This window comes from Selaginella moellendorffii, unplaced genomic scaffold (genome assembly GCF_000143415.4).
Source record: "Selaginella moellendorffii unplaced genomic scaffold, v1.0 SELMOscaffold_87, whole genome shotgun sequence".
Lineage (NCBI taxonomy): Eukaryota > Viridiplantae > Streptophyta > Lycopodiopsida > Selaginellales > Selaginellaceae > Selaginella > Selaginella moellendorffii.
In genome coordinates this window covers 768,098-793,939 of record NW_003314348.1, presented here as the reverse complement: position 1 = coordinate 793,939, position 25,842 = coordinate 768,098, and the positions used below count along the sequence as shown (strand labels likewise).

Sequence of the window (25,842 nt, the reverse complement as noted above, 5' to 3'; positions counted from 1 at the left end):
TTTAACTCCACTGCTAGTGAGGGCCACTTGATGTATTGATGATGTAGTCTTTCCTTAGTAGCATCATAGAATTCCTTAACATCTGTATGCATTGTTGATGCGCTTCCAATTGCATGGTGTCACTTATGCCATATTTCCTGTGCCAAACTTCACAAATGTGCTTCAAATGGGTGTCTACACGCTGTAAAGGAGTATGTTATCTGCAAAGAAATTTAAATGTTTTTCCCTAGACAATCAGAACTTATAAGATGAACATAGCACCACTATCCATGAGATCAAACCCCTAAGACCTATTATCTATATCATAAGAAGTGAAATGTTGTTGCTGTTAGAAATCAACACTTAAATTGCTAGCAACTAGTAATAACAATAATGTGTCGCCTCCCATCCATTTTCCCATTCATAATCCCTTTAGAAAACAAAGTGGTGGTTTTATAGTATTAGATTTAAATTAAGATTTTTAAATCAAAGTAGTTAAATTACAACATCATCTTGTCCAAGGTGGTCTCCTCGCAGTGAAACGCGGTGACAGAACAAACTCCTCCTGCACCATGGTTCCTTTGTCAAACGTATCCTGCCCATACCTCCTCGCCTCGGACTGCAAGATAGCCGCACACTGCGAAGCAATGCATGCCTTCTTCCTCGACGACGACGATCCGCCCGGCTTCCTCGTCGTGCTCACGCTCACGCAGCCATGGGAAGCGTAGTGACGGCCCTTCCTCTCGGCTGCTCGCGCTCCCGGATAATCGTCCGTGAACCTCAGCACTGGATCGGTCGGTCGCAAGCCTCTCGACGTCGGGCTCTTTGCTGGGCCGCCACCACCGCCGCCTCTCATCCCGCGCGGGCTGTTCTGTGGCGCCTGCTTTGGCTCGCAGTTTGAGTTGGCCGAGACCTCCAGGTAATTGCACACGCGCAGGCTGAACTCCCGGTCCAGCGACACGAGTTGCTTGTGCGCGTCCATGAGAGCGTTGGCCAGATTGTTGCAAACTTCCCACAGGAACGTCATACGCCTCCTCTGGGTGGACTTCTCGTTGTCGAGGTGCCCAGTCGACACCTGTGACGTGTTTTTGCCACGGTCAAACTAAAGTGAAAACATATAGAGTGCTCTATGTTACCTGGCTTGCTTCCATTTCCTTGGCCAGTAGCTGCTGGAGGTCTTGGAACTCTTGTTGGAGGGACACCTGCAAGCAAAGAATGAGCTTTCATTTTTTAAGCGAAAATGGCCGGCAATAGCACAGTGTTGTTGTCCACATACCTGTAGAGTTCGTAAAGCTCGAGCAGTAAAAGTTGATCCTGTGTAGTGTGTAGATGTTAACATGAGTTGTCGCTTGTCGGGTTTAGCCAGATCAAGGCCGCCTCTCTCCACGTCAAGCTCCTTTTTCCGAACGACCAGTCCTTGTTGAGGAGCATTTCCGTCCGAGCTGTTGTCCTGGTACTTGAATTTCGGTACCTTCCGCCTCACTGAAAGATACTCATCCGCCGCCGAGGGACGTGAATAGCAGGAGTGCGGATGAAAGTAAAACTCCTCCATGTGGTAGCTTTGCCTCTTCACTGAACAGGAAGCCAAGTAGTACCATTGGCAGAACGAGCGTTCCAAGCGTCTCTTCTCTCCCACCCTCCGTATCCACCAGGGAAACACCGCCACCACCTTGTCCAAAGGCAAGTCCTTGGACAGAGCCTTTCTTTCGGCCTTTGGACTCCTCCGATACGTTCTCCAGAGTTGAAGGAACATCCGAACGATGCTCTCTCCCATCACTACTCTGAGCTCCCTTTCCATCGTTCCCAGGATGCTGCCCTGCCTATCCTTCAAGCACGACTTGCCACCGTGCGCCTGGACCTTACCGGTGGTCGCCGGTCTTGAATATCTCAGCTGCTTGGAGAGGAGCTTTGCTTTTAAAGCCGTACTTAGCCACCTCCACTTCCATGCAAGCCATCTAGCCTCTTCTTCTACTCCGCTCCGAGAACACAGCTGCAACTGTGATGATCCTGCACCTGATGTCTGTGTCTTCGCATCTCTGACGCACAGATACTTCTCCTCCGGCTTATCAAGCCATTCCAGAAACTTGGACAGCTCGCCATCTGTTTGAACTGTCTGATTCAGCACGCAATGAGATCTTGCCGATGAATCCTCGTCCCGTGGCTGTGGCCGCTCCTGTATTTCCGGAAGCTGCTGAAGCTTCCCTCCAATACCCCCGGCCTTACCACTGCTACGTCTAAAAGACTTCAACGCTAGCTCCAAGTTAACGTCGATCTTGTGCAAAGAACTGTACAACCCCGGCCCTCTAGTGTGTCTGCCAAAAGAAGCCTCCAGTTTTATCATGTGGTTCGTCAGTATTCGTAGGTGTTCAAGAATACCAGCTGCAATGGCTTCAGACGTCCTTGATTGAGACTCTGAAGAGCACTGTGCCTGACACACAGAATCTTATGTCACAGACTTGCGAGCATTTGGAAACATCGCTTACACTGTCGTGCAAAGTTGCCGAATTCATCTTCTCAAGCATTTTCTCGACCTGAACATTTAGGCATTCTTTTTCTTTCTCAAGCAACTCGCATTTCCTTGTCAAATCCTCCGCTTCTCTCTGGCATGCAAAGTTTCTTAACAACCGATTGAAAATCGTTAAAGACAAAAACTGACCTTCATTGTAGCTTTTGCATCTCCTTCCTGTGCAAGCTTATCTTGTAGGGATGCATATGCTGCTTCATGCTCCGTCTTATACTGGTTATAATAATCTGCCATAGATGCGATTGTTGCTTGAAGCTTTTTAATGTCATCCAGCTTGTGCGTTAGCTCTTGATCTTTGCGTGCAAGCTGAAAAACACCAGAACAAAAAGATTACAAGACGAGCAAAATCTACGTAAAAAGCATTTACCTGGTCAAGTATGATGCGATTCTCTTTAAGCACCCCAACTTTGTCTTGCTGTAGCATTGCCAGATTGGCTTTCAAGTTCTCATCTACCCGTGTCTTCTCGCTTTCTATACACTTGAGCCGCTGCCTCAAACGATTAATCTCTCTATCCCGTCGGTGCACCTCCTCCTCTGCTGCAAGTGCTCTCTCTTGAGCTTTCTGAACCTCTTTTTTCGCTTCTTCATTCTGAGAGAAGTAAGACTTGGTCATGAAATAAAAAGACACAAAAGGAAGACAAACTTACGTAGCTACTAGACTGCACTGCGTCCTCTATGGCCGAGATATGTGCTCGAAGTTGTGCAGTCTCCGCCTGTGCCCTCACAAGGTTAACGTCTTTCTTCATGAGCTCACGTTGCATGGACGTGAGAGAAGCCTCGTCACGGCGAGCCTCCTCCAAAACCTTCTTGAGCTCGTGACTGAACGATCGCTGTTCACATAAGCCATCCAGTTTCAGACTTAAAAGAAATCTCGCTCACATAGAAAAGCGTAGAGCGTCCATACTTTAAGGTTGTGCTGTCGCCACCTTTGGAACGCAAGCACCGCATCGATCACTGCCTCCTCCTCGTCCGATTCTTCGTCGTCATCGTCATCAGAGCCCTTGGCCATATCTATCCCGTGAAAACTCGAAGGTTTTTTGTGCCTACTCGTGCTCGGCTCGTCACCGCAAGTGTCGGCCGACGTCTTTGATGATAAAGTCGAGTCCGATTCTCTGGCCTGGAACTGTGGTGTGGATTTAAATCCTCTCGGCTCCACAGAATCTGGAGTAGGCATATCCTCCCCCCCGGATCCAACCGATTCATCCGATTCCTCCTCAGCGCTCGAGCACTCGGACATCTCCTCGTGTATAGCCACGAATTTCTGGTTCCTGTGAACGCTTCTCCTTAGAAGAAGCGTGCTGCGCAGCCGGCTCACTGATCGTGCTGGGTGCGCTCGTCTACCACCAAGATCATTCCCCGCCATCGCGATGAAGCTATCAAACCCGCTATTTCACCTCGAATCGAAGGAACAAGAACAGCCACACAATAATCCCCCCCAGAACCTCCTTGTCGATCATTTTCAGCTGGATCGCGAGGAGAATATCTATCAGCAAAATCCCTGAGAATATCGATCTACACAGCGAATGCGACGCTACCTCGCTGCCCAGGCCGCCCAGCGCCATCGCCGCGCTTTAGGGCTCCCGGGCAAACGAACGGTTGGTTAAAGAAGGAAAGAACAACACGTGGAATCTATCCAATCCGCGCTTTTCCTTAATACTGATTAATTAATATTAGTTACTATTATGAGCAAGAATATACTTAGAGTATCTATTATATACCCCTCCTTCTCTTGATGAAACTTCGTGACCTAGTTCTTCGCAAGCTACAGCGGCAAATCGACAAGAACGTCTTGACGCCGCTGCCCGATCGCTATCTCCATTGGCTAGTTCTCACATTTCCTAGTCCCAATCCATGGGGGGCGCTAGCGGCCACCGTGCTGGAAGATCGGCGAATCCAGGCGGCGGCCAGGGCCAAGGAGATCGAGGAGTCGCTCCAGCCGCGGGATTACGCATCGGTTCTCCGATCCTCGGGGCTTTCCGGGGATCTGGAGCTGGGGAGAGCGATCCAAGCACAGGTTCTCGACAGCAGGTACTCGCGATCGAAGTATCTCTCGGATCACATTGTGGGGATGTATGGGAAGTGCGGCAGCGCCGCATCGGCGAAGCAGGTCTTCGACGCGATCGACAGGAGGGATGTGATCTCTTGGAATATTTTGATCGCGGCTTATGCCCAGGGAGGGTTTCTTGAGGAGGCGAGCGCTGTGCTCCAGCATATGGCGAAGTGGAGCGTCGTGTCGGTGAATTCGATGCTCTCGGCCTACGCGCGCAGCGGGCGGATGCTAGCGGCAAGGAATCTCTTCAATCGAATGCGGCAGAAGAGCTTGGTCTCCTGGAACGTGATGATCTTCGGGTATTCCCGGGAAGGGAATTTGCGAGACGCGCAGCATTTCTTCGAGATCATGGGCGAAAGAGATCCAGTCTCGTGGACGACAATGCTACACGCTTACGCAGCGAGCGGGGATTTCACGAAGGCAAAGAAATTTGTGAAGAGGATGGCGAAGCACAATCGCGTGGCGTGGAACGTGATGATCACAGCGTATGCCCAATTCGGTCAGATGCTCGACGCGAAGAAGCTCTTCGACTGGGTGCCAGAGAGAAGTGTCCTGTGCTGGAACTCGATCATTGCAGGCTTCGCTCAGCTCGGCTGCTTGAAGGAGGCGACGGAGGTGTTTTCCAGGATTCCAAGCACGGATGACTCGTCTTGGCCGTCACTGATCCATGCAGCAATGGTGGCTGGCGATTTGGAGACGGCCAAGAGCTTGTTCCACCAGATGCCCGGGAAGCATGTCATAGTCTGGACGGGAATGGTTCAGGGGCTCGTCCAAAACAGAGACTTGGATCTAGCAAAGCTCGTGTTCGAGAGGATGCCGTGCAGAAACGTGATCTCCTGGAACACCATGCTGGCTGCGCACAACTCTAGAGAAGATTTGGAGCAGTGCCGGAGCTTGTTCGATGCAATGCCGCAGAGAACACAGGTGTCATGGACGACGCTCTTCACGGCCTATGCTCGAAACGGGTATATCCAAGACGCGCGGGACGTGTTCTTCAAGCTTTCTCACTGGTGCCTCATCTCGTGGACGGCGATGATGGCGTCCTTCGTGCAAAACGGCCGGGTCTTCGAAGCCCAGGAGATGTTTGATCAAGTCCCATACCGTGACGCGATCGCCTGGGACACGATGATCTCCGCCTACGCTCAGAATGGCCACTGCGTCGACGCGTTTGAGCTGCTCAAGGTGATGGCCTTGGAAGGGACTCGGCCTTACGAGGGAACGATGCTGTGCATCCTCACGGCGTGTGCCCACGCGGGCTTGGTTGCCAAAGGCTTGGAGTGCTTTAGCAGCATGGTTAGCGACCATGGCTTGCGGCCGAGCTCGGAGCACTACAGGTGCATGGTGGACATGCTTGGGCGATCGGGGCAGCTCAAGGACGCGGTTGATCTCATTGACACCATGCCGTTTCTGCCCGACTCTACGAGCTGGAACGCGCTGCTGGGGGTTTCCAACGTCCAGCGTGATGCCGAGAAGCTTGTGGAGAGCGCCGCGGGGAATGCGAGCACGCTGGATCCAAACGACGCAGCTCCATACGTCTTGTTGTCGACAGCGAAAAGGTATGTTTCAGAGCTTCGAAACGTTCTGACTGACGGATTGCTTGTTCGTTTCTGCAGTTATTCCGCGACGCTCTGACTTGGTATAATGGTTTTTTCTTCACGCAATCTCTATGGATGCGACTCAGCATTGCGAAGAGCTAGAAATCTGGAAGATGATGCAAACCACGATTTCTGGATTTGGAAAAACATGGAGCACGAGCAGGCTCCACCTCGAAAACACCCTGGAGGGATGAAAACAAACGTTTCTTCACAAAGAAGTGAGGTACACTTCCATATTTTTGCTTGTCACGGGGGCAGGAGAAGAGAAAGAGGTCTTTGATTGATCGAGTCAAGACGAACGACTCGAGTAAGTATTGACAAAGTAAACCTTTGCAGTTTCATCCATTTTCCATCGCTGAGATCGTGACCTGTTGACTGTTGAGCTCGTGCCTTTGATTCCTTCGTTCAAAACATACAAACTCATTCATTGTCGTGGCAGCAAAATCTCGGCATTTTGCGCAGCTCAGCGCCAAACAAAATTAAAACGTTTCACTCCCTCGAATTTCTTGCGCATTGTTTTTTGCAGTCGGCTCCAGACATCCAGACAACGTTCCTGGAAAAAAAAGTAGTTGGGAAATTTTTTTCCGCTTTCAAAGTACCACGAACACACACTGGTCATAACACGGATCATCGCCCTTGACACGTGTCGCCACGTCCGCGTTTCTTCCCTGGCGCCAAATCTCGGAAGCGGATATTCTGGGCATCGAACGGGGACCAGAGCTTTTTTTCGCCGGAAGTGCTGACTTCGATGCGCGCGAGGAAAAAGAGGGCCTCTAATTTCAGCAATGGAGGTGTTTTAAGGACCGCAATCTTCACTTGTTCTTTCCCTCGCGCCCATGGCTCCTCTTCCCTCCTCCTCCTTGTTCTCCTTTTCCTTGCTGTTCTTCGCCCTTCTCCCTTCGATTCTGTCCCTCCCCGATCGATACGACGTGCAGACGCTCGCGGCGATCGATCAATCCCCGGATTCACAGAGGAACGATCTCGATTGGGAATGGCAGCGCACGGGATTCCACTTCCAGCCAGTGAAGAACTGGATGAACGGTATTTAAAAAATAAGAGCTCTGTTTTTATCTTCGTTTTTATCCTGAAATCTAATCCGAATCTCGCCCGAATCCTCGTCTGCGCATCGGTGGCCTGGATCAGATCCAAATGGTGAGCCTCTGTCCCAAGTTTCGATCGAGACAGCAGCGGGAATCGATGGATTGACGCGTTTCTTTGCCCCGCTCTTCCAGGTCCCCTGTTTTACAAAGGCGTGTATCATCTCTTCTATCAATGGAACCCCTACGCTGCCGTGTGGGGGAACATCACTTGGGGCCACGCCGTCTCCACGGATCTAATCCACTGGAAGTACGTGAAGGAGCTAGCTCTCGTGCCAGATCGATGGTATGACATCAAGGGCGTGTGGTCGGGATCCGCGACGATCGTCAATGGCGAGCCCATTCTTCTCTACACTGGATGGACGAATTCCTCCACGCAAGTCCAAAACAAGGTCTTCTCCTCCCATGTCCTCCGTTTCTAGGGTTCTTGAGCTCGACATTTCTTCTTTGATTTCGACCAGGCTGTGCCCAAGAACTCCTCCGATCCGCTACTGCGCGAATGGATCAAAGTCGACGCGGAGAATCCTTTCGCGGTGCCGCCGCCGGGGATCAATACCAGCGATTTCCGGGACCCGACGACGGCGTGGATTGGGCAAGATGGGCTATGGCGCACTGCAGTGGGATCCAAGTATCGCGCCAACGACACAGGGATCATCCTGCAGTACCGCAGCAAGGATTTCGCGAAATGGGAGCTCCTGGATGAATCGCTCCACGCGGTGAATGGGACGGGGATGTGGGAGTGCCCGGATTTCTTCCCGGTTGCGGTCCATGGCCAGCAGGGCTCGGAGAACTATCTTGGCGAGGAGAATGCGATCCAGAAGTTCGTGATCAAGGTCAGCCTGGATGAGACGCGATTTGACACGTATGTGGTGGGCGATTACGACCCGGCGTCGGAGAAGTTCTTGCCCAGCTTCGAGGCGCTCGATATTGGAACGGCGCTGCGCTATGACTATGGGATTTACTACGCGTCCAAGTCGTTCTATGATCCTCACAAGAAGAGGAGAGTTTTGCTGGGATGGATCAACGAGGCCGACAAGCCCACGTCGGACATTCGCAAGGGATGGGCTTCTGTCCAGGTACGTATGCGTTACTTAAGGTTACTTAAGCATTTGGTCTTCATTTGTTTCGATCGTTTCCTTGGCTTCACTGCATGCTTAGTGTTTTTCATTCACGCATTTGTTGTTCTCGCTGCGTTCTCCTTTGTGCTTGTGTGCTAGCTTCGTTTCAAAGCTTTAGCTGAGAATTCGTCGTCCTTGTGAACAGGCAATTCCCAGAGTTGTATGGCTCGACGAAAACCAGCATTCCCTTCGGCAGTGGCCCGTGCCAGAGATCAATTCTCTAAGAAAGCATCCAATTCGTCATACAGATTTGCTCTTGAAGCAGGGAGAAGTTTTCAAAGTAAATGGCTCTCAAGGATCGCAGGTACCACACACTTGTTCTCTCTTTCTCTTTCCAAGCTGAATGGCTTTCTTTGTCCTTGCAGCTCGATATCGAGGTGACTTTTCAAATCCCAAAGGCTCACGCCAACGATGAGAACGATGAATTTAACTTTGAATCGTCCAGAGTCGAGGGAATTCCAAACAACACCCTCATATACTGCAATGGCAGCTTTCCAGAGGCCGAGCAGATAATCGGCCCGTTCGGAGTCCACGTCCTTGCGTCGGAGGATCTACGCGAGAGAACTTCCGTGTTCTTTAAGTTCCTCAAGTTCAAAGGTTCCTGGAAAACTATGGTTTGCAACGATCTCACAAGGTTGGTTCTCGTTCTCTTGTAAAATCATCGAATCTTCTTAAAACTTGTTTGTGCTTGCAGCTCTTCCCTGGCATCCGATGCTACAAAAGGCGTCTACGGTGGACTAGTAAGCCTCTCGAGCTACAAGAATCGTCAGGCTTTGACAATGAGAATCTTGGTAAGTCGGTGAAGAGTTCCTCGAGACAATATGCTAAAAACTTTTGGCTCAGGTGGATCATTCCATCGTCGAAACGTTTGCTCAAGGCGGCCGGACATGCATCACTGCTCGATCCTATCCTCTTCTCGGGAGTGACAACAACGCTCATATGTTCGTGTTCAACAATGGAAGTCTTCCAGTCAAGGCAACACACTTGGCTGTGTGGAAGATGGATAAGATTCGCTACACCACAGTCTAGAGGAGGATAACTAAATAGACTAAAAACTGATTGTTTCAATAAAACAAAGAAAAAATGAATGCAAAAGCTTGTGTTCGAAAGCTTGGTTTCAGTTTAAGCTGCTTCATAAACATGTTTGTGATCCTAAGTCATCAAACCGGAATCCACACAGATTATATTGAAGCACTGGAACTGATATCAAAGGAGAACAATTATCCTTAAATCAGCTTTCCGGCTTATACCTATACTTGCTTTTGCTGCTGGTTCCAACAACTTGCAAGCTTATGGAATGCAAGGAAATTTGGCAATTTATCTTTGAGACGATGGACATGGACAAAAGGTGTCAAAGACTGCGTGAAAGTAGTGCAAATGTGTGGGGCCTATGCAGTGGCTGCTGATTTCAACATCATAGCTTCCAGTCAGATTGCCATAGCAATGCAATTATTGGAAGACAAAACAAACACTACTATTGCATTGTACACAATGGTCACAGCTCTTTTTGGACACAACTAAACTTTATAGAGCATGAACTGTAAGTTTGGAGGGTTCCATTCCTCTTCCTGGAATCTGAGATGTTTGCTTGAAAGATGACCATCACGTACATTCAACCATAGAGGAATCATCAAAGGAATTGTGAGAATGGACCAAACACAATCTAGATAGCAAGAAGACAAAAGTATGATATAGTGATAAAACATTTTAAAACTTTCTGAATTAATTTTGTGATGATCATAACTAAATTAGTTGCAAAATTTTGTTTATTTACTAAATTGTTTTTTAGCTCTCACAATTGTATGATACAATAGTTATAAAAATTACTAGCAAATAAAATTTTAATCTCTTTACCCCTATGTTATACTATTGTATGATACTTTTGCCCCTTGCCAAGAATCAACAGATGAAGCTTCTTAAGGTACCACTACTGCATGCCAGAATATGAGCTACATACGTACAAATGTGGAACTATAGAAGGGTGACAATGCAAGCTATAATTGATTGTGCCATAGATCTAAGGGGGAGCTCCAGAATCTCCACTTGAATTTCCACTATAAAATTAAAGGTTTTGATCATGACTGTTCATGATATGACATTCAATCCAACCAAGATCAGGCCATATAAGTAACAATGCCACATAAGTAAGATCAAGTGGTGTTGCTTAGCTTCCCAAAAATTCAAACCATGGATTAGGTCCTTAGGGAGAGGGACAACAAGCATGAAGTACAACAACTAGCAATTAACTAGCTAGCTAACTTAAAATAGACTTGAACACCATTTTATAAGGTTTAGGAACCTGTTTAGGATACTACAAACGTTTCATCATCTTCATTTTTAGTGCCATTTGTTACGAACAACTTGATTGACAATATTAAGAATATAAACTGTCTTTCGAACCTTTGGATAAACAAGGATAAATAACATCACTAAAAATACTCCTATATTGTAATTGTATTAATAAGATCCATCTGCTACAAAGAGTATTATAAGGCTTATTTAGAAGTAATGTAAAAGCCTTGACCTGTCCTCATCCATGAGTTATGCATACATGAATGCATGCCATTGAATTGTCATCCACCCTACAAACAAGCAACAAAAAGAAGAAAAGAGAGAAGAGATAAGAACAATACGTGTTGTCTTTCTACATATGCAGCCGTGGCAGTCTGTAAGCGGCAGTTTCTTGTCAGCTGAGCAAAACTTAGACCTAAACTAAATACGAATTACTAAATTTGGACGTGCACTCAGAAAGAGCAAAAATATTAAGTACATTTACATAAAGCTGCAAATATCATTCCGGCAGCTTATTCAAATCCTTGGCGGGCACTGCGAGACCATGTAAACAAAATCGAATGAATGAATACAACAAATTCTATGGATAATTTACGGTCTTTGTTTCAATTTTTTATCCATAGGTGTGTCTTCTTTTCAAACTTTCGAGACACATGCGGACAATCGTAGATCTCCACCTCACCGCAATAAAAAAATTTATTAAAAAAATTAAAAATTCCGCTTAGCCAACCAGTTGCATGACGCGAGGCGGGCAATCCCTCCGGGGCCCAAGCAGCGACCGATATGCTACGAACTGTGTCACAGCGGCATCGCGGGACGGCATGTACTCGATGTTCCACGCCGGCCCCAGCGCCAGTAAATCTCTGGCGTCCACTTCGCGGTACCCCTGGCTCCACACGTACCTCAGCCGCTCCATCCGCGCCACCCCGGCCGCCATGCCGGCCTCGCTAAACGGGCAGTGCCGGAGCTCCAGCTTGGTCAGCCTCGCGCACCCGGCCGCGAGGCCCACGAATCCGGCGTCCGAGTAGCCCGCGCAGCCCAGGAGCAGCCACTTGAGATTGGCCGCGAGCACCCCCATCTCTGCCAGGCCGTGATCCGAGAGGCCGCCGCGCTTGAGGTAGAGCGCGAGCTTGCGGAGGCCCCGGCAGCCCTGGAGGAGGGATTTGACGCCGGCGTCGAGCGGGGTATCGGTGAGCGGGGTCGGGGAGTCGAGCACCGCGATCCGGAAGTCGTAGAGGTCCCGGCAGCAAATGCCAAAAGCGGCAAATGCTGCGTTGCTCACGTCTGAGGCGTAGATGGCTACTGTGCGGAGGTGTGCGCAGCTGGAGGCGAGCGCGATGAGGCCGTGCTGCGAGACTGAGTGATGGTTGTCCTCGAGGTTCTCGATTCGGATGCGCTTGAGCTTCCGACAGTGCTTAGCGATGGCCTCGACTCCCTCGTCCCCGATGCTGTTCCTCACCTGGGAAAGGAGCAATGTACTCTTCAGTCGATTGAGAACTTTCGATGGATCTATAGAAGGATCGGGGGAGGGTGAACTTTCGAAAAGAACTTCATGATCTGTTGATGGTGTCCAAGCTAAGGAATGTGTCTGTCGAGAGATAACAACTTGCGCTAGCTAGTGACTGGATGAGAACTTTGGAAAACATTGGAAGAACTTAGAAAGCAAATGGCTGGTTTGTTCAAACTCTGAGAGATAGTGAGCGAAAGAAGAGAGTAAGATCCAAGCTACGGAAAGTCTCATTACCTTGAGTTCTTCCAGGTTGGGACACGCTTGGAAAGTCTGGTGGAGAAGCGAGAGCTGCGAGCTATCGAGGGTGGTGAGCATCAAGTCGAGCTTGAGCAGCCGGAAGGCGAGCCCGGAATCGAGAGGAATGCTGATATCCCCGGCGAGGGAAGTGACCGTCTTGGGCAGCTCCAGCTTCTCGATGATGCTGCTCTCATCCAGGGAGCGATAGAGCAGCAGCATCTCCTGGAGCGATGCAGCATCGCAAAGGATCCCCCGCGCCCTGGAAATGGCGTCATTGGTGGTGCGAACTTCGTCAAGCCGAAGAGAGGCGAGTCGCTTGTTCCTGCTCACAATCGCCGCCACATCGTCCAGGCCCCGGACCTCGATCCCCGTCAGGCTAAAGCTGAGCACCTCGAGCTTGGTGGCGGTGTCGGCCAGAGCTCGCAGCCACTGCTCGCCGCCACCATCCACGATGCTCTCGTCCAAGCTCAAAACTCTGAGGTTCCTGGATCATATAGATAGAACACAACGTTGAGAGAGAGATGATCGCTTGCTTGACTCACTTGCAGTGGCGCGCGATCTCGAGGAGGCCCCGGGTGGAGAAGCCCGAGCAGCGGTCGAGCTTGAGCACCTGCAGCGAGCTCGCAAACGCGGCGGTGGCAATGGCGGCGATGGCGGAGTCGGGGACGTCGAAGCGGCGGAGGTGGATGGCGGCGAGAGAGGGGCAGCAGGCGACGAGGACGCGGATCCAGGCGTCGGCGGTGCCGCCCCAGTCGTCCCCGAGCAAGCCCCAGTCGTAGATCCGTGGCCGCCCCTTGATGGTCACGCTGGCGAGGCCGGTAAATCGCTGGGCCAGCCGCCATGGATGCACTGCGTACGAGCACTTGACCACCAATCTCGATCGCGTCCTCGCCTCCACCCGGTACCACTGCCGATTCACCTCGGAGACCGCCGCGCGGTCGCAGGGATCGGCGATAAGCGCGAGGATTCTCTCCAGCAGCTCATCGCACAGCCACAGCACTGCGCTCTTCTTCTTCTTCTTGTTACTGCTTCGCTCCTCCATCGCTAACACTTCTAACCGGGAAGGAAGGAGAAGATGTCGTGGTACGTAAGATCCTCTCTCTCTCTGTTTTTTACTCCCCTCTCTCTCTCTCTCTCTCTCTCTCTCTCTCTCTCTCTCTCGTGTTCTCCGCAATGGTAAAATGTGTGGCCAGGGAAGGGCCAGCCGTGTGGCTATGGAAGATGAACTAATGCTAAATTGATAGGCGAGACTTTACTCCCAACTTGCATTGAGTGGACTCCATCTAGAGTGATAGAGTCGCCCATCAGAAATTTTAAAAGAAAAAAACCCGAAGAAAAGAAAGAAACAAATACTGAAAAAAGGATATGGCCTTTCTGAAGAATCCTCCTCCGGTGTCGTTATCTACTGCATCTCGTACTTACTGCATCCTTGCAAGCCACTCTCTACAATGAAGAACTCTTTTGTTACCACAATTGCCCAGGATGACACGACCAAGACCGCAGGGAAACAATTACTCGATACCTGCACCACAGTATTCTAAATGGAACACGGCACTGGCCTCACCCAGGGGGTTTCACTTGCCGCACTAGTCGTGGTACTAGGCACTATTACTAGGCTACAATCTCCTCAAACAAAGTGGATCTTCAATCAATCCAAGTGGATCTGGAGATTGCGGATCACTGCCCTCTGGGATTGACGTCGACAATTCCTCCAGCTACTACAGCTCATGAACAGCTCCCCACATCTATCAGATACAAGATCATTGCAGAACGGCGAAGTCTCTATGCAGAACAATTGAGGGACTTATGGTACCAATTGACAACTATGCTGATCTCTTGATAAAAGTCCTCACCACAGCAGCTCATTCCCCATTCCGCATCCCCAACTCCCCATGGTGGAATAATGAACGCCAGCAATGGAATACAATTCAAAAGGCAAAGGGCCCAATCTGAAGCACCCGATGCCAAAGCAGCTCACCAATATGCAAGCGTAAAAAACGAGAATGTATGGCAACCCCAAACAAAGCATATAGCATATTTTGGAAGGCTGTTGATATGGAATTACTTCAAGCTTGTGATCAACACCTCCTAGCAACGATACTTGCTCAAATCTTAGGTGATGTTCTCTGCAATGGCTTCCCAAAAAAGTGGACAGTAAACTGCATCATTCCAATCTATAAAAGTGGTGATGAGATGCTTCCTAAAAACCACCACACCATAGTGGTTTTAAATATTTGCCCGTATTGTTGAAAAATCAAGCGGGTTTCAGGCCTAAATACACCTATGATTGTTTAGCGATTAGACAAAGTTTACAGGATCACTTGAAGGTTATAGAGACACCATTAAGTATAATCCAGGCACTTTTGGCACTTTATGAAGTCATTTGCTGGATAAGAACTTATTCTGATCACCATAAGAGTTAAGCAAGTTTGTCTACTTTCGCCAACTCTTCTGAGACTATATATTAATGGACTGATTTTGTCCCATAGCTCGTTCCCATCGCTTTCCAAAGTCCTCTCTCCCATCGCCCCCTCCGGACCCGCTCCGTTGAACTCCTCTCCACTTGCGAAGTACCACACAGCATGTATTGAAACATTATTCACTGACCACCATCTTTCAGTGATACAAATGGCTAGCCTATATCAATACTTTCTGTATGTGAATGATCTCTTACCCCTCACATCCACTTGCTCTTTGTTTCAAAGACAACTTGAGATTCTAGAGGGTTGGTGGTCAACCTCACAAGACAGATTGGATACAAGAGATTATCTCTAACACAGATAAAGGAATGAGGTATAAGTCTCTGGGGTATATGATCTTCCAAGAAAATTGGATCTAAACAGCAAGGATTTATAAATGGGTTTAGGAAAAACATCATGTTTGCGTGAACAACATGATCTAGGAATGGATCTCAATTATCTACTCCTCACACATTACCGAAGTGTCTGCAGAATGGATGGAATTCACTTTTCAAACAGCCAACCAGTACTGCCTTCCAATAGTACCTACAAACAGTAACACAACACGGGAAATTGTCATCCAGCTACACTGGCCTTTAGGACAAAAGCACTCAAAGGATCCTAACTACCTATCAAGCAGGAGGACACCACCTATATTCAACAGTTGGAGAATGGCTCAAACCACTTACTCCTTTGGAGGACAGACTTTGCCAAGTCTACTACGAGGAAAATGGAGACTGTTGAACATGACAATTGCCCTGCATTCCTTCACATTAGATGGTACTAATTATACCTTCTGCCACAGGGCTCATGTTTAATTACTCTCCTAAATCTCCTTATCTTTTAGTGTTTCAAGCATTTCATTTTAGCTTTTTTACCTTTTAAATTCAATCCACTATTCGGTGCCCCAGCATGAATCCAACTGCTCAAGCAAGAGTTCGGTAGCATTTTCCACCACAATCTTGCTAAAAGTATAAGCAGAAATTTAGGATAGGATATCATTAAATAATAGATGATATATTTAAAACCCTAACATGTCATTTGAAAGACCGTAACAATTTTCTTACCAGTGGAAATTTGGCTACTGTCGGTGAAGTTTATGCCCTGCCCGTGGCCAGAGAGGTGGCAGCCTTCGTCCTTGAAATCAGCAACAACACAAGCACAGCACACAACATTTCCAAATCCTTGAGGTAACACTCCAAAACAAATACTTAGACTAATGAATATTAAGTTTTATGGGCCATGACCATAAGTAAATATTCTATTTTATTTTACTTTCACTTTCCCTATCTTTTTCGAAGGATTTGAAAGCTGCTTGACAAAGAGCCGGAAAGAACCTGTCAAGAGTTTCAAAACTGTTTTGCTAACATGCAAGTTCGCCTGGGGCAGCATTCCGGCACTGGAAATTGCGGCCAGGGATGTAGCGCAGCTCGGTAGCGCGTTTGTTTTGGGTACAAACGGCCGCAGGTTCGAATCCTGTCATCCCTACGAAGAAAAAGATGTCCAGCTTTTATTTTTCTCCCGAATTTGATTTACCCGATTAAGCTAAAAAAGATGGTTGCACCAACCTTGCCTTTCAAATGCCGGCTATGCTTCTGATAATAATCATCTTATCGCTTGCAGGATCGTCTGTGGGGGATGACTTACGCCCTGCATTCCACTTCCAACCCATCAAGAACTGGATGAATGGTAAAATTATAACTTCTAGAGTCACTCAAGTAAAAGCCACCCTTGTATGTGTATGTTCTTCTTCCTCTTTCCTGTCCCAAAAGATCCCAATGGTAAGAAAATGATAGAAAGAAAAGATCGTTACCTCATGGACTTAAGCCAGGACCGATGCTCTACAAAGGATTGTATCACCTCTTCTTCCAGTACAATCCCACCGCGCCAGTATTTGGAAACATCAGCTGGGGACACGCAGTCTCCAAGGACCTCATCAACTGGAGCTTCCTCGACCTGGCTCTCCAAAGAGACAAGCCTTACGACCAAAACGGTGCCTTCTCTGGCTCCATCACCTTCGTCAAGGGAGTGCCGGTCATTCTCTACACGGGCTCTGCGCTCAACTTAGATCAGTCGCAGAACGAGGCTGTGCCTGCAAACATCTCGGATCCGCTGGTTAGAACCTGGAAGAAACTGGAGCGGAACCCGATCATCTTTCCACCACCCTCCGGCGTGCGAACAGTAGACTTCAGAGATCCAACCACGGCCTGGATTGGTGCCGACGGGCTTTGGAGAATCCTGGTGGGAGCAAAGAAGAATGCCACCGGAGCTGCAATCCTGTACACCAGTAAAGACTTTGTTCACTGGGACTTGGTGGACAATCCGCTCCATGAAGTTGCTGGAACCGGGATGTGGGAGTGCCCGGATTTCTATCCCGTTTCATCCTTCGGAACAAAAGGCTTGGAGGATTCAGTCAGAGGCTCTGGAGTTAAACACGTACTCAAAGTCAGCTTGGATAATACCAGACAAGATGCTTACGCTGTAGGAACTTACGATGCTGCGGCCGATAAGTTCATACCCAATGTCCCGGAGCTGGACACTGGAATAGGCCTCGTTTACGATTACGGCGTCTTCTACGCTTCCAAGACGTTCTACGACCCTGAGAAGCAGAGACGCGTACTTTGGGGATGGGTCACCGAGAAAGACAGCGTTGAGGCTGACATAGCCAAAGGCTGGGCCGGCGTCCAGGTATGTGGAAGAAACTGTTTGTGAGAACCTCTTGTTGATCTGAAGTTGTGTCAGGCACTCCCGAGACAAATCTGGCTGGATGAAACACACCAAAATGGAGTTAGACAGTGGCCACTAGCCGAAGTGTATAAACTGCGTCGACGGGACTACCATTCACAGGCTTACCGCAAGCTTCAAGGTGGCGCGTTGCAGGAGATACATAGCGGCAGAAAGAAGTTTCAGGTTCCTAGGCTCAACCTTTTAGTGTTCCTCCTGTTTTCTCTTCATTTCTTTCAGCTTCTCGTGCGTTGTTTTAGCTGGACATCGAGGTCACCTTCACTGTAAGAAATCACAAACTAGTCACCCTCGACAGCATCATGGAAGACGGACAAACCTCATGCCTTGGTCGTACCACCGCATCAAGAGAAGCAATTGGACCATTTGGACTAATGGTTCTAGCCTCGGATTATCTCCAAGAACACACTGCGATCTACTTCGCGTTGCTGAGATCGAAGTCGGGCTGGAAGCCCCTTGCTTGCAGCGACATTCGAAGGTAATCCATCCCCAAATTCCCAGAGATCAAACCAAAACATTTCCTCTAGATCGTCGCTACAGCCAAATGTCACAAAAACAGCATACGGAGGATTCGTGAACGTTACCAGCACAGAGCAGCAGCTCACGATGCGAGTGATTGTAAGACCCGAAAGAAAGGCCTGAATTTCACTGACTGCGTGCTCCACAGGTAGATCACTCGATCATCGAGACATTCTTTCAAGGCGGACGGACCTGCATTACCTCCCGCGTGTACCCTACCAGCGGCTCGCCGCGCCTCTTCCTCTTCAACAACGGCAGCGCCCCGATCGGCGCCTCCATCGCGCTATGGGGCATGAAGAACGCCACTTTCACCCTAAGCTGAACTTCAAATTTTGTGATTGTTTGATTACCGTACTTATATTTACATGATTATACCCATGGATATGCCTTCCGTACTTGTCTTTCTTTTTTATATACAGAATACAAACCTTTACATTTGTTGTTTTGGTCAGTACGCCGTTAGCTGGATGGAGCTGCCAAAGTCTTGCGCCGGCTTGCACGCCATTTCCATGGCCTCCATCTTCTCCATGCGTAGAAGATACGATAGAACAAGCCCCAAGTTCTTCCACAACATCCATCGGGGCTTCTCGCGGTAGTCCGCAAGATCCGTGGCGGTGATCATCACCGGCTCCTCGGTGCAGTAAATGCACAGGCACGGCAGGGATGACTTTAGATCGTCGCTACTGCTGCAGCTGCCGGATCCAGCGTTTGCTAGCAGCGGTCGCGAGCAATACTTGTGTCTGTATTCGTACACAGCCTGGAGATGGGAAAACGTTGGTGAGCAAACAAAAGAATGAATCGGAAGTTCTCATACCTCCCACTGTGCTGAAGCCAGCAAAACTCTCGGGCGCCGAGCACGGATGTAGCTGAAAGCGTCGATGGGATTCAATCCTCGGTGTTCCATCTAGAATCACGCAGAAAATCGATCACGAAAAGGAAATATACTAGAAGATAAGCTTACCAAGTAGCATAGCGCTACTGTTGTACTTCGCCCGCGACCGGCTTTACAGTGAACATAGGTTGTCTCATCTCGAAGCGCATGCTCTGAAAAAACACAAAATAAAGACCAAGAAAAAAACAAAGGAGAGGGGCAAAAAGAAAGAAACTTACCATGGATGAAGTTCACAGCTCGCCGAATGTCTTTAACAGTCGGAGCAAAGTAATAATCCCGCGTTGGAATTACACAATGACTGATACCATGCTCCTAGAAGAGAGAATACTCCTTTAGGGGAAGCTAAGTAATTTTCCACTAGAAGCTAACCTGGTAGAAGGATGAGTCGACGAGGGTCTCAAAGGGTTCGTTGAGCGTCACAACGCCCCTCACGCCCGCCGATTTGAGCAAAATCACATCGCTGCGAAAGGGCACCGCGCCCAGAAGCAAGAACTGTGGCAGGAAACCTCAGAAATTCGGCCCAAGACCTCAATCTCACCTCGTCCACTTGATCCCACCAGCGGAATTCGTCCTCCATGCTGTTGCGCAGGACATTGTACGCCAGCGTCGGGTAGAAGAGCAGCCTTGCTCCAGCGGCGATGGCGATTACTTTCGCCCGCGAGAATCTATCCACAATCGCGCCATTGCCCGTGCTGCCACCGGGGTCCGATTCCTCGCTGCTCTCCTCCCGGATGATCGCCATTCTAGCCCTAGCCCTAAACCTTAGGCCCAAATAGATTTAAAACAGCCCCAAAAACTTAGTGATCCCCGAGATAGAGGAGTTTGTTTCATTACCTCTATCAATGATCAGTCCAGCATTTAATCTTTGGTGTTCTCGTCCTAGTGAATCAACGCGTGAAGCTTCAGTAAAAATACAAAAAGCCCACCTGTGATCGTCTTTCAGACTCCCCAATGCCTTTATCCTTGTTCTTTCCAAACTTTCTTCCATCCCGCGTGCTCTGGCTATGGTGGTGCTGCCTTTAATGATCTTCCTCGTTCTCCTTGATCGCACCACTGTCTTTGCTGCTATAAGCACGGCTCCTGTCAACACAGAATGGACGCTTGAGTCAGGTATTGAGCCGGACTTCATGCTTCTCAACGTTGACACGAACCACGCGCTGGGATTCACGCGAGCTTGCTCCACCTCTCCAATCTATTACTTGTCCATCTCCATCCCCCTCATCCCGGATGTAGAGTGCACAATCTCGTCGGACACCGTCGTCAGCGTCTGGCAGGCCAACCGAGACTTCCCACTCTCCGCCAACGCCACTCTCGCGTTTGGAGAAGATGGTAACTTAGTCCTGAGCCAAGGCCCCATCCAGGTGTGGTCCTCCGGCACCTCGGGCCGAGGAGTTGTGGCTATGGAGGTCCTCGACACCGGAAACCTCGTCCTCCTCGGCAGCGGGGGCGAGATCATCTGGCAGAGCTTCGACCACCCCACGGACTTGTTGCTTCCGAAACAAAAGTTCGTGCCGGGAAGCAAGCTCGTCTCCAGTGTCTCTTACACAAACAGGAGCCAAGGGAGCTTTTTTCTCGAGCTCCAGCCTCGGGGTCTCGTTGGCCGCGCTCGAGCTCCTGGCACAGAGCAAACTTACGCGGTCTGGGACCTGGGAAGCCACGACATAGCGTACCTGATGATCGAGAGCTGCTATCTTGTAGCATATAACAGGATGGAGTCCGTGGTAGCAACCAAGAAAATCACCGCGCCATTTTGCCTCCAGTTTGGGAAGTTCCTCAAGCTCCACTATGACGGTACTGTGCGATTCTGGAACAGCTACAAGAAAAGCGAACCCGTTCCTATCAATGGCATTGGAGAATGTGGAAAGTATGGCGTGCTTCGACAAAGTACCTGTGCTTGCCTCGACTTCGATCCATCGCTCCAGCTGGAGCCAATCGATCGGACGAATCCGCTGGGAGGATGCTCTCTCCCGGGGGAAATGTCGTTGACGGATGATCGATGCAACAGCAGCGGCAGCCACGAGCTCGTCGAAGCCCCCGGCTACGATTATCAGCCGCTGGAATTCATGCAAGGGATTCCACAGCTCTCTCCCAATGCTTGCAAGGAATCCTGCCTCTTGAATTGTAGCTGCATTGCGGCGTTCTTCCAGGTTGGGATCCATGACAGCGCCTGCTACCACGTCACTACGCTCTACACCGTCGCGGTGACGCCCCTGCGCCAAGGATATGCGTCGTCGATGTTCCTCAAGATCAAAACGTCCGGCGGAGCCCTACCTCCCGGGCGCCGATCCGCCAAGGCCCTGAGAATCGTTGCCAACACAGCCATTGGCGCCTTCTCGGTGATCATCGCCGTGTCGGTGCTGATCGCGCTCATAATTGTCCGCTGGAGAAAGCGAATGGCGAGAATCTCCGCGGTGGGCGACTAGGGTTCTTCAGAATGAAATTTAAATTTTAGGGTTCTTGGTCACATTGGTAACATTTGGCGAACAAGCCAAAGGTATCGATCTCTTTCTTCATGTTTTGGATGCTCGCCCAGGCGCCAAATCCCACGCCGACGATCAGCACCCACGCGATCGTGCCGAGGTTCAAGTAGTAGGCGCCGATCCAAGAATGCGGCTCGGCGGAGCCCTGTATCATCACGACCGTCAGGAATTTCAGGTATTTCGGGGATTTCTACTCACGCTTCTCGATGCTCGCATCCCATAGTACGTAATGTGTGCTGCGCAGGGCAAAATATAAATGCTAGAGCTCGTGAGGAACGATCCGACTATGGAGTTGATTGGGCCGAAGAAAGGAATCATGAGAGCCACGAACCAAATTCCCAGTATCACAGGTACTCTGGCTATCACTTTCATGATGTAACACTGCTTGTGATGGACTCCTAGAAATTTTTCCCAGATGATATAGATGGGGATCGCGAGGAGTCCAAACTCGATAAACTTCAAAGAAGTAAGAATGAAGAACTCTGATTATTCCTTTCACTTTTACTCACCTGGTGGATAACCATGAGAATCACGGCCGCGTCTCTAAACTTTGTCTTTGGCAGCACAGCGAAAGCGTTGGGATTTATCAGCATTTTGTCACCGAATCTCAAGTAGACTGTCACCGCGGACGGGATCAAAAGGATCAAAAGTACGTAGGCAATGGCGTAGACGTACACGCTCTTAAACTTCTTGGGCTCCCACATCGCATCCATGATTTCTCTGGTTTCAAACAATTGTAAGCTCTTTTCTTTGTTTTTTCTTTCAACTCACATTGTAACTGCGTGACCTCCGAATGCGTATAGGAAGTTCGTTGCTCCTGTGAAATATTCCTCGGTGCTTACGGGTCCATGGTGTGTCACAGATGGTTCCTAAAGAGGTGTGCTTTGAGTTTGTTGAAAAACTTCCGAGAGCTTACTCTTTTTATGGATAGGGAAGCCAGAGCTAAATACCATGCCGTGTAAGTCGTCATGATAATTCCTGCAAAGGACCACATTCTATAGTTGTGTGCAGTGGGGATGAGAATGCTCAACGAGCAACAGGCACCAAAAATCAATGTCCAAGAACGCTTGTCCAGATCATCGCCAATGTAGTACACTGTGCTGAAACTCCACTGCGGTAAGAACTTATCATTTTGAACTCTTTTTTGATACCTTCCACAGGCTATGAGTTGAATGGTTGCTGTGCAGAAAAGGAGAGCGCCATTGAATATAAGTCCTGCTGCTTTCCACCAGGGGCCTAGAAGACCGTCCAGCACCTCATACCACTGGTACCTTCTCATCCATTAGCACCACCTAGGACTACATTCTTATAGATTTTCTTGAGGATTTCACCTGAATGGTATGATGCTCAAAAGTGACGTTTTGCATCTCTTTTAGCTTTCGATAGTCGGCATATAGGCATGTCATTGTGTAGGAAGACCAGCATCCTAAAAGTCCATACAAAAGCATGAATGCCATTCCAGAGGCGAGGCCCATTTGTGCAAACGAGTATGGAAAGGTTAGCAATACTTGAGCAATCTGAAGTAAGAGTGGTTTGAGAGAGTAGAAGACTGTGAAAACCCAGTTACCTGAGCCGAGGATGCATTCAGCCATGCATCAAACGTAGAACCTCCTTTCCAAAATACTTTTGCTACTAGTTGCAACCATTCAGCAGCAACTTGTTCAGTCTTTAGCAGCGTGCTCGTAATGTCTTCTAGACTAACATTGCTGATTCTTGTGGCACTAGGCCTTCGTTGGTGGCTTTGAGAAGCACAGACAAACTCAATTTCTCCTCCTACCGGGTAAGTAATACTTGATGTTCCTTTTGACATCCTGAGACAAGAAATTCTCAGAACTTCCGAGTCAAAAGCCTGAGAAACTGATGCCTGTTATGCTTACGTTTGGATTTGTCAAATGTATCTCTCTAGTTTTCAGGCCTACGAGAGAACATAGTTTCCAGTTGAATTCGCTGGCCGGTGGTCTCTTTCTCTGCTACAATCGTGGGACCTTTGACATGTTAATTCCATCTTCCATATCGGATACGGCCATACTGTTTCGCAGATGGTTTGTATTCAGCTACCATATGTCGGCGGTCAGCTGTAATGTTTTCCTTTTTGTCAGAGAGCAAACGTGTTTAGCCCGATTCTACCGTAGCGGCCAAGGATGGTGAGTGTATTTCTTTATGTAAGTATTGATTGATACTTTGCTTGCATCAGGAAAGGAGCAGCTATTTCAACTTGGACGCTCAAATCTTCTGGGTCGCTATCAGGGGAGAATGGAGCAGAAGAGAAATATGATCAGGATCGAGCGGGAGCCCGTCATTTTGACATCCAAGCCAAAGCTTGTCAAAGTCCTCACTACCTTGTTCTGTAAGTTCTGGTGTATATTTTCTCTTCGTGACGTTGCCACTTTCCTACAGCGACGGATGCGGACAGGGGCCTGTTCAAGGCTTTGTGCGCCAGGATTGAGGCTTGTGTGCGTGCTAAGTATCACGACCTGTTCGAGGAGCTAATGGCAAGTAATCTTCGTCTTTCTTTTCTTAACAAAACTTAATGCAGGAGCTTCAACATTTGTTTGATCCGCACAAAACTCAAGACAGGGAACCTTCTTCGACCGACGAGACGAGGTTTCTCGAGATGTTTCACCGTGAGGCACGCTGAATTGTCAGTAGTGATTTCGCGTTTTTACCTCTTTTTACAGATAATGACAAAGAGCAATTTCAAAGTTCTTAAAAAGAAAGAATGGAAGATTGCTACTTCGAGCAAATACGTTCTTCGTCTTGATGTCAAACTCAACAAGGATAGAGTAACGTGGTTATTTCAAACTTTGGTTTACTAAAGAACATACATCTTTAGCTTGATGACAAGCTCCTGAAGAAGTACCCTAGAGTTACCGAGGCAGGCGACGAACAGCTTTTTGAGAACAGGGTAAGTCACAAATGTTGAATAGGAACTCGTTATAATTCCAAAGTCCAGTGCTTGATTTACAGGAGAGGCATTGGGTGTGACACTGCACAAGGCTACTATATGCTGGCCAAAGTTGAGGAGATTCAGAAAAGTTTTTGGAAGATGATTCTTAGACTTTGGTAAATGTTTATCTTCTTTTCACTTTTTAACTCGCTTTTATTAAAGTATTGGCGAGGAAGAAAATTTCATGCATGAAGAACCAAAACCTGACGATAGATTTATGGAGATGGAGCGTATTCATGTAGGAGACGTGCGGTAAGCTTTCCATGTTAAAAGCCTAACAGAGAAGCAGCGGTATTTGTAGAATCAAGCATTTCTTTCAAAAGGTGGAGCTTCAAGAACCAACTTTTAGCCAGGTAATTGTCATCTACAGGTAACAAACGCAATTCCCTCTAGTCAAAGCTTCGCTTCTAATGCCATAAGCAGAACACGCGATGATCCTCGCGGTATTCACATCAAGCAATTCAAAGACGTACCAATGGCTGATTTGGAGCTTGTCCTGGTAAACTAAAACCGTGTGATGGATCTATTTTCATAACCTCTTCGTACAGCCCGAGAAGAAATCACCGCGCCTGAGCTGGTCTGAATGGATAAAGCTCATCTTTTCGGGTGTCACAGGAGTGGTATTGCTTTCAAACAATTTTTTTTTTTCCTCCAAACGTTATTAAATTCGGCACTTACCAGGCTGGGTTTTGGGAAGCCTTTAAGAAAGGCCACTCTTCCTTTGTACCACTCGCCTTCACCATCCTTGCAGCTTTTGTTGGATACTGCTTCAAGGTGTATTTCACGTAAGTCTCTCTGAGTTTGGCCATCTTTCGAGCTAATGTGGAAACAATCCAGGTTTCATATCAATGTTCTGGAGTACCACAGGCTCATCTCCAAGTCAATTTACGACAAGCAAAGCGACAGCCACCTTGGTACCCTGCTACACTTGTGCACGAACGTAACCAACCAGGAAGTACTGCGTTAAAATTTCCATACGCTCTCTCTTGTTATTGACGAGCTTTTCATTTGCGCAGACAATGGAAACTATCGTGGGATACTTTGTGTTGCTTGTGCTAGGGACGGCCACAAAACAGGTATACAGCTATAGTCGTCCACTGAAATGATTTCTTTACTCGTCTATGTCAGGAGTTTGCGTTGCATTGTAACTATCTGATGGAAAGAGAGTTTCAAGAGAGATGCGAATTCGAATATGACGACGCTTTGGACAAGTTGAGAGCTTTCGAGTTATTAGACGAGGTAACACAGTAATCATCTAGTGCCTTTGTTAATCTCTTTAACTCAACAGCGTGGCGATGACCGCTATCAGTGCCTCAATCTCGAAGAGGCGAACGAAAGGCTACAAGGCAGGCTGAAAGAAAGAGCTTAAAAGAAGTACCACCACTCGTTGGTATATCATCT

General features: G+C 48.5%; 9 protein-coding genes, 1 long non-coding RNA gene and 1 other non-coding gene across 12 annotated transcripts; 6 read left to right on the top strand and 5 right to left on the bottom strand.

Annotated features, from left to right (window-relative positions):
• Positions 1 to 440: 440 nt before the first annotated feature.
• Positions 441 to 4,074, bottom strand: LOC9636843. 2 transcript variants are annotated; one of them, XM_024662046.1, is made up of 9 exons: positions 4,039 to 4,074; positions 3,408 to 3,986; positions 3,151 to 3,333; positions 2,871 to 3,092; positions 2,636 to 2,809; positions 2,463 to 2,579; positions 1,256 to 2,407; positions 1,116 to 1,181; positions 441 to 1,054 (listed from the first exon to the last, which is right to left on the bottom strand). In XM_024662046.1, exons 2-9 carry the CDS (start codon positions 3,864 to 3,866, stop codon positions 488 to 490), a joined length of 2,940 nt encoding a protein of 979 aa, XP_024517814.1. In that variant the 5' UTR covers positions 3,867 to 3,986; positions 4,039 to 4,074; the 3' UTR covers positions 441 to 487. The 2 variants fall into 2 exon arrangements, with proteins under 2 accessions (XP_024517814.1, XP_024517815.1); XM_024662047.1 differs by having other exon boundaries at positions 3,408 to 4,052.
• A 161-nt stretch (positions 4,075 to 4,235) lies between these two features.
• Positions 4,236 to 6,650, top strand: LOC112341611 (pentatricopeptide repeat-containing protein At4g02750-like). Its single transcript, XM_024662010.1, has 2 exons — positions 4,236 to 6,109; positions 6,167 to 6,650. The coding sequence occupies exons 1-2, from the start codon at positions 4,236 to 4,238 to the stop codon at positions 6,183 to 6,185; spliced, it is 1,893 nt and encodes a 630-aa protein (XP_024517778.1). The 3' UTR covers positions 6,186 to 6,650.
• Positions 6,651 to 6,885: 235 nt separating this feature from the next.
• On the top strand, positions 6,886 to 9,486 carry LOC9636305 (beta-fructofuranosidase, soluble isoenzyme I). Its single transcript, XM_002988303.2, has 8 exons — positions 6,886 to 7,189; positions 7,292 to 7,300; positions 7,381 to 7,637; positions 7,707 to 8,321; positions 8,509 to 8,667; positions 8,729 to 8,997; positions 9,058 to 9,154; positions 9,207 to 9,486. The coding sequence occupies exons 1-8, from the start codon at positions 6,985 to 6,987 to the stop codon at positions 9,390 to 9,392; spliced, it is 1,797 nt and encodes a 598-aa protein (XP_002988349.2). The 5' UTR covers positions 6,886 to 6,984; the 3' UTR covers positions 9,393 to 9,486.
• A 1,839-nt stretch (positions 9,487 to 11,325) lies between these two features.
• Positions 11,326 to 13,532, bottom strand: LOC9636842 (coronatine-insensitive protein homolog 1a). The gene is made up of 3 exons (XM_002988211.2): positions 12,945 to 13,532; positions 12,400 to 12,886; positions 11,326 to 12,114 (listed from the first exon to the last, which is right to left on the bottom strand). The coding sequence occupies exons 1-3, from the start codon at positions 13,442 to 13,444 to the stop codon at positions 11,377 to 11,379; spliced, it is 1,725 nt and encodes a 574-aa protein (XP_002988257.2). The 5' UTR covers positions 13,445 to 13,532; the 3' UTR covers positions 11,326 to 11,376.
• A 2,743-nt stretch (positions 13,533 to 16,275) lies between these two features.
• On the top strand, positions 16,276 to 16,349 carry TRNAP-UGG. Its single transcript has one exon. It is a non-coding gene; the product is annotated as a tRNA-Pro (tRNA).
• A 205-nt stretch (positions 16,350 to 16,554) lies between these two features.
• LOC9636304 (beta-fructofuranosidase, soluble isoenzyme I) lies at positions 16,555 to 18,446 on the top strand. The gene is made up of 6 exons (XM_024662060.1): positions 16,555 to 16,642; positions 16,693 to 17,549; positions 17,604 to 17,771; positions 17,846 to 18,081; positions 18,131 to 18,221; positions 18,271 to 18,446. The coding sequence occupies exons 1-6, from the start codon at positions 16,597 to 16,599 to the stop codon at positions 18,442 to 18,444; spliced, it is 1,572 nt and encodes a 523-aa protein (XP_024517828.1). The 5' UTR covers positions 16,555 to 16,596; the 3' UTR covers positions 18,445 to 18,446.
• On the bottom strand, positions 17,511 to 18,030 carry LOC112341618. Its single transcript, XR_002990618.1, has 3 exons — positions 17,923 to 18,030; positions 17,715 to 17,867; positions 17,511 to 17,624 (listed from the first exon to the last, which is right to left on the bottom strand). It is a non-coding gene; the product is annotated as an uncharacterized LOC112341618 (long non-coding RNA).
• Positions 18,447 to 19,775, bottom strand: LOC9636656 (putative dual specificity protein phosphatase DSP8). The gene is made up of 6 exons (XM_002988210.2): positions 19,553 to 19,775; positions 19,384 to 19,506; positions 19,233 to 19,326; positions 19,084 to 19,166; positions 18,937 to 19,026; positions 18,447 to 18,879 (listed from the first exon to the last, which is right to left on the bottom strand). Exons 1-6 carry the CDS (start codon positions 19,754 to 19,756, stop codon positions 18,571 to 18,573), a joined length of 903 nt encoding a protein of 300 aa, XP_002988256.2. The 5' UTR covers positions 19,757 to 19,775; the 3' UTR covers positions 18,447 to 18,570.
• Positions 19,776 to 19,809: 34 nt separating this feature from the next.
• Positions 19,810 to 23,332, bottom strand: LOC9636655 (auxin transporter-like protein 3). The gene is made up of 10 exons (XM_002988209.2): positions 23,062 to 23,332; positions 22,826 to 23,011; positions 22,646 to 22,758; positions 22,411 to 22,594; positions 22,266 to 22,363; positions 22,004 to 22,214; positions 21,693 to 21,950; positions 20,903 to 21,639; positions 20,685 to 20,827; positions 19,810 to 20,628 (listed from the first exon to the last, which is right to left on the bottom strand). Exons 1-8 carry the CDS (start codon positions 23,302 to 23,304, stop codon positions 21,463 to 21,465), a joined length of 1,470 nt encoding a protein of 489 aa, XP_002988255.1. The 5' UTR covers positions 23,305 to 23,332; the 3' UTR covers positions 19,810 to 20,628; positions 20,685 to 20,827; positions 20,903 to 21,462.
• On the top strand, positions 20,019 to 21,437 carry LOC9636303 (EP1-like glycoprotein 3). Its single transcript, XM_002988301.1, has one exon. The coding sequence runs from the start codon at positions 20,019 to 20,021 to the stop codon at positions 21,435 to 21,437; it is 1,419 nt and encodes a 472-aa protein (XP_002988347.1).
• Positions 23,333 to 23,430: 98 nt separating the features above from the next.
• Positions 23,431 to 25,833, top strand: LOC9636302. The gene is made up of 17 exons (XM_024662053.1): positions 23,431 to 23,536; positions 23,594 to 23,638; positions 23,689 to 23,841; positions 23,892 to 23,986; positions 24,031 to 24,123; positions 24,173 to 24,277; positions 24,328 to 24,399; positions 24,448 to 24,557; positions 24,604 to 24,693; positions 24,743 to 24,811; positions 24,865 to 24,940; positions 24,990 to 25,061; positions 25,123 to 25,226; positions 25,279 to 25,396; positions 25,458 to 25,517; positions 25,570 to 25,680; positions 25,730 to 25,833. The coding sequence occupies exons 3-17, from the start codon at positions 23,748 to 23,750 to the stop codon at positions 25,808 to 25,810; spliced, it is 1,350 nt and encodes a 449-aa protein (XP_024517821.1). The 5' UTR covers positions 23,431 to 23,536; positions 23,594 to 23,638; positions 23,689 to 23,747; the 3' UTR covers positions 25,811 to 25,833.
• The last annotated feature ends 9 nt before the right edge of the window (positions 25,834 to 25,842 follow it).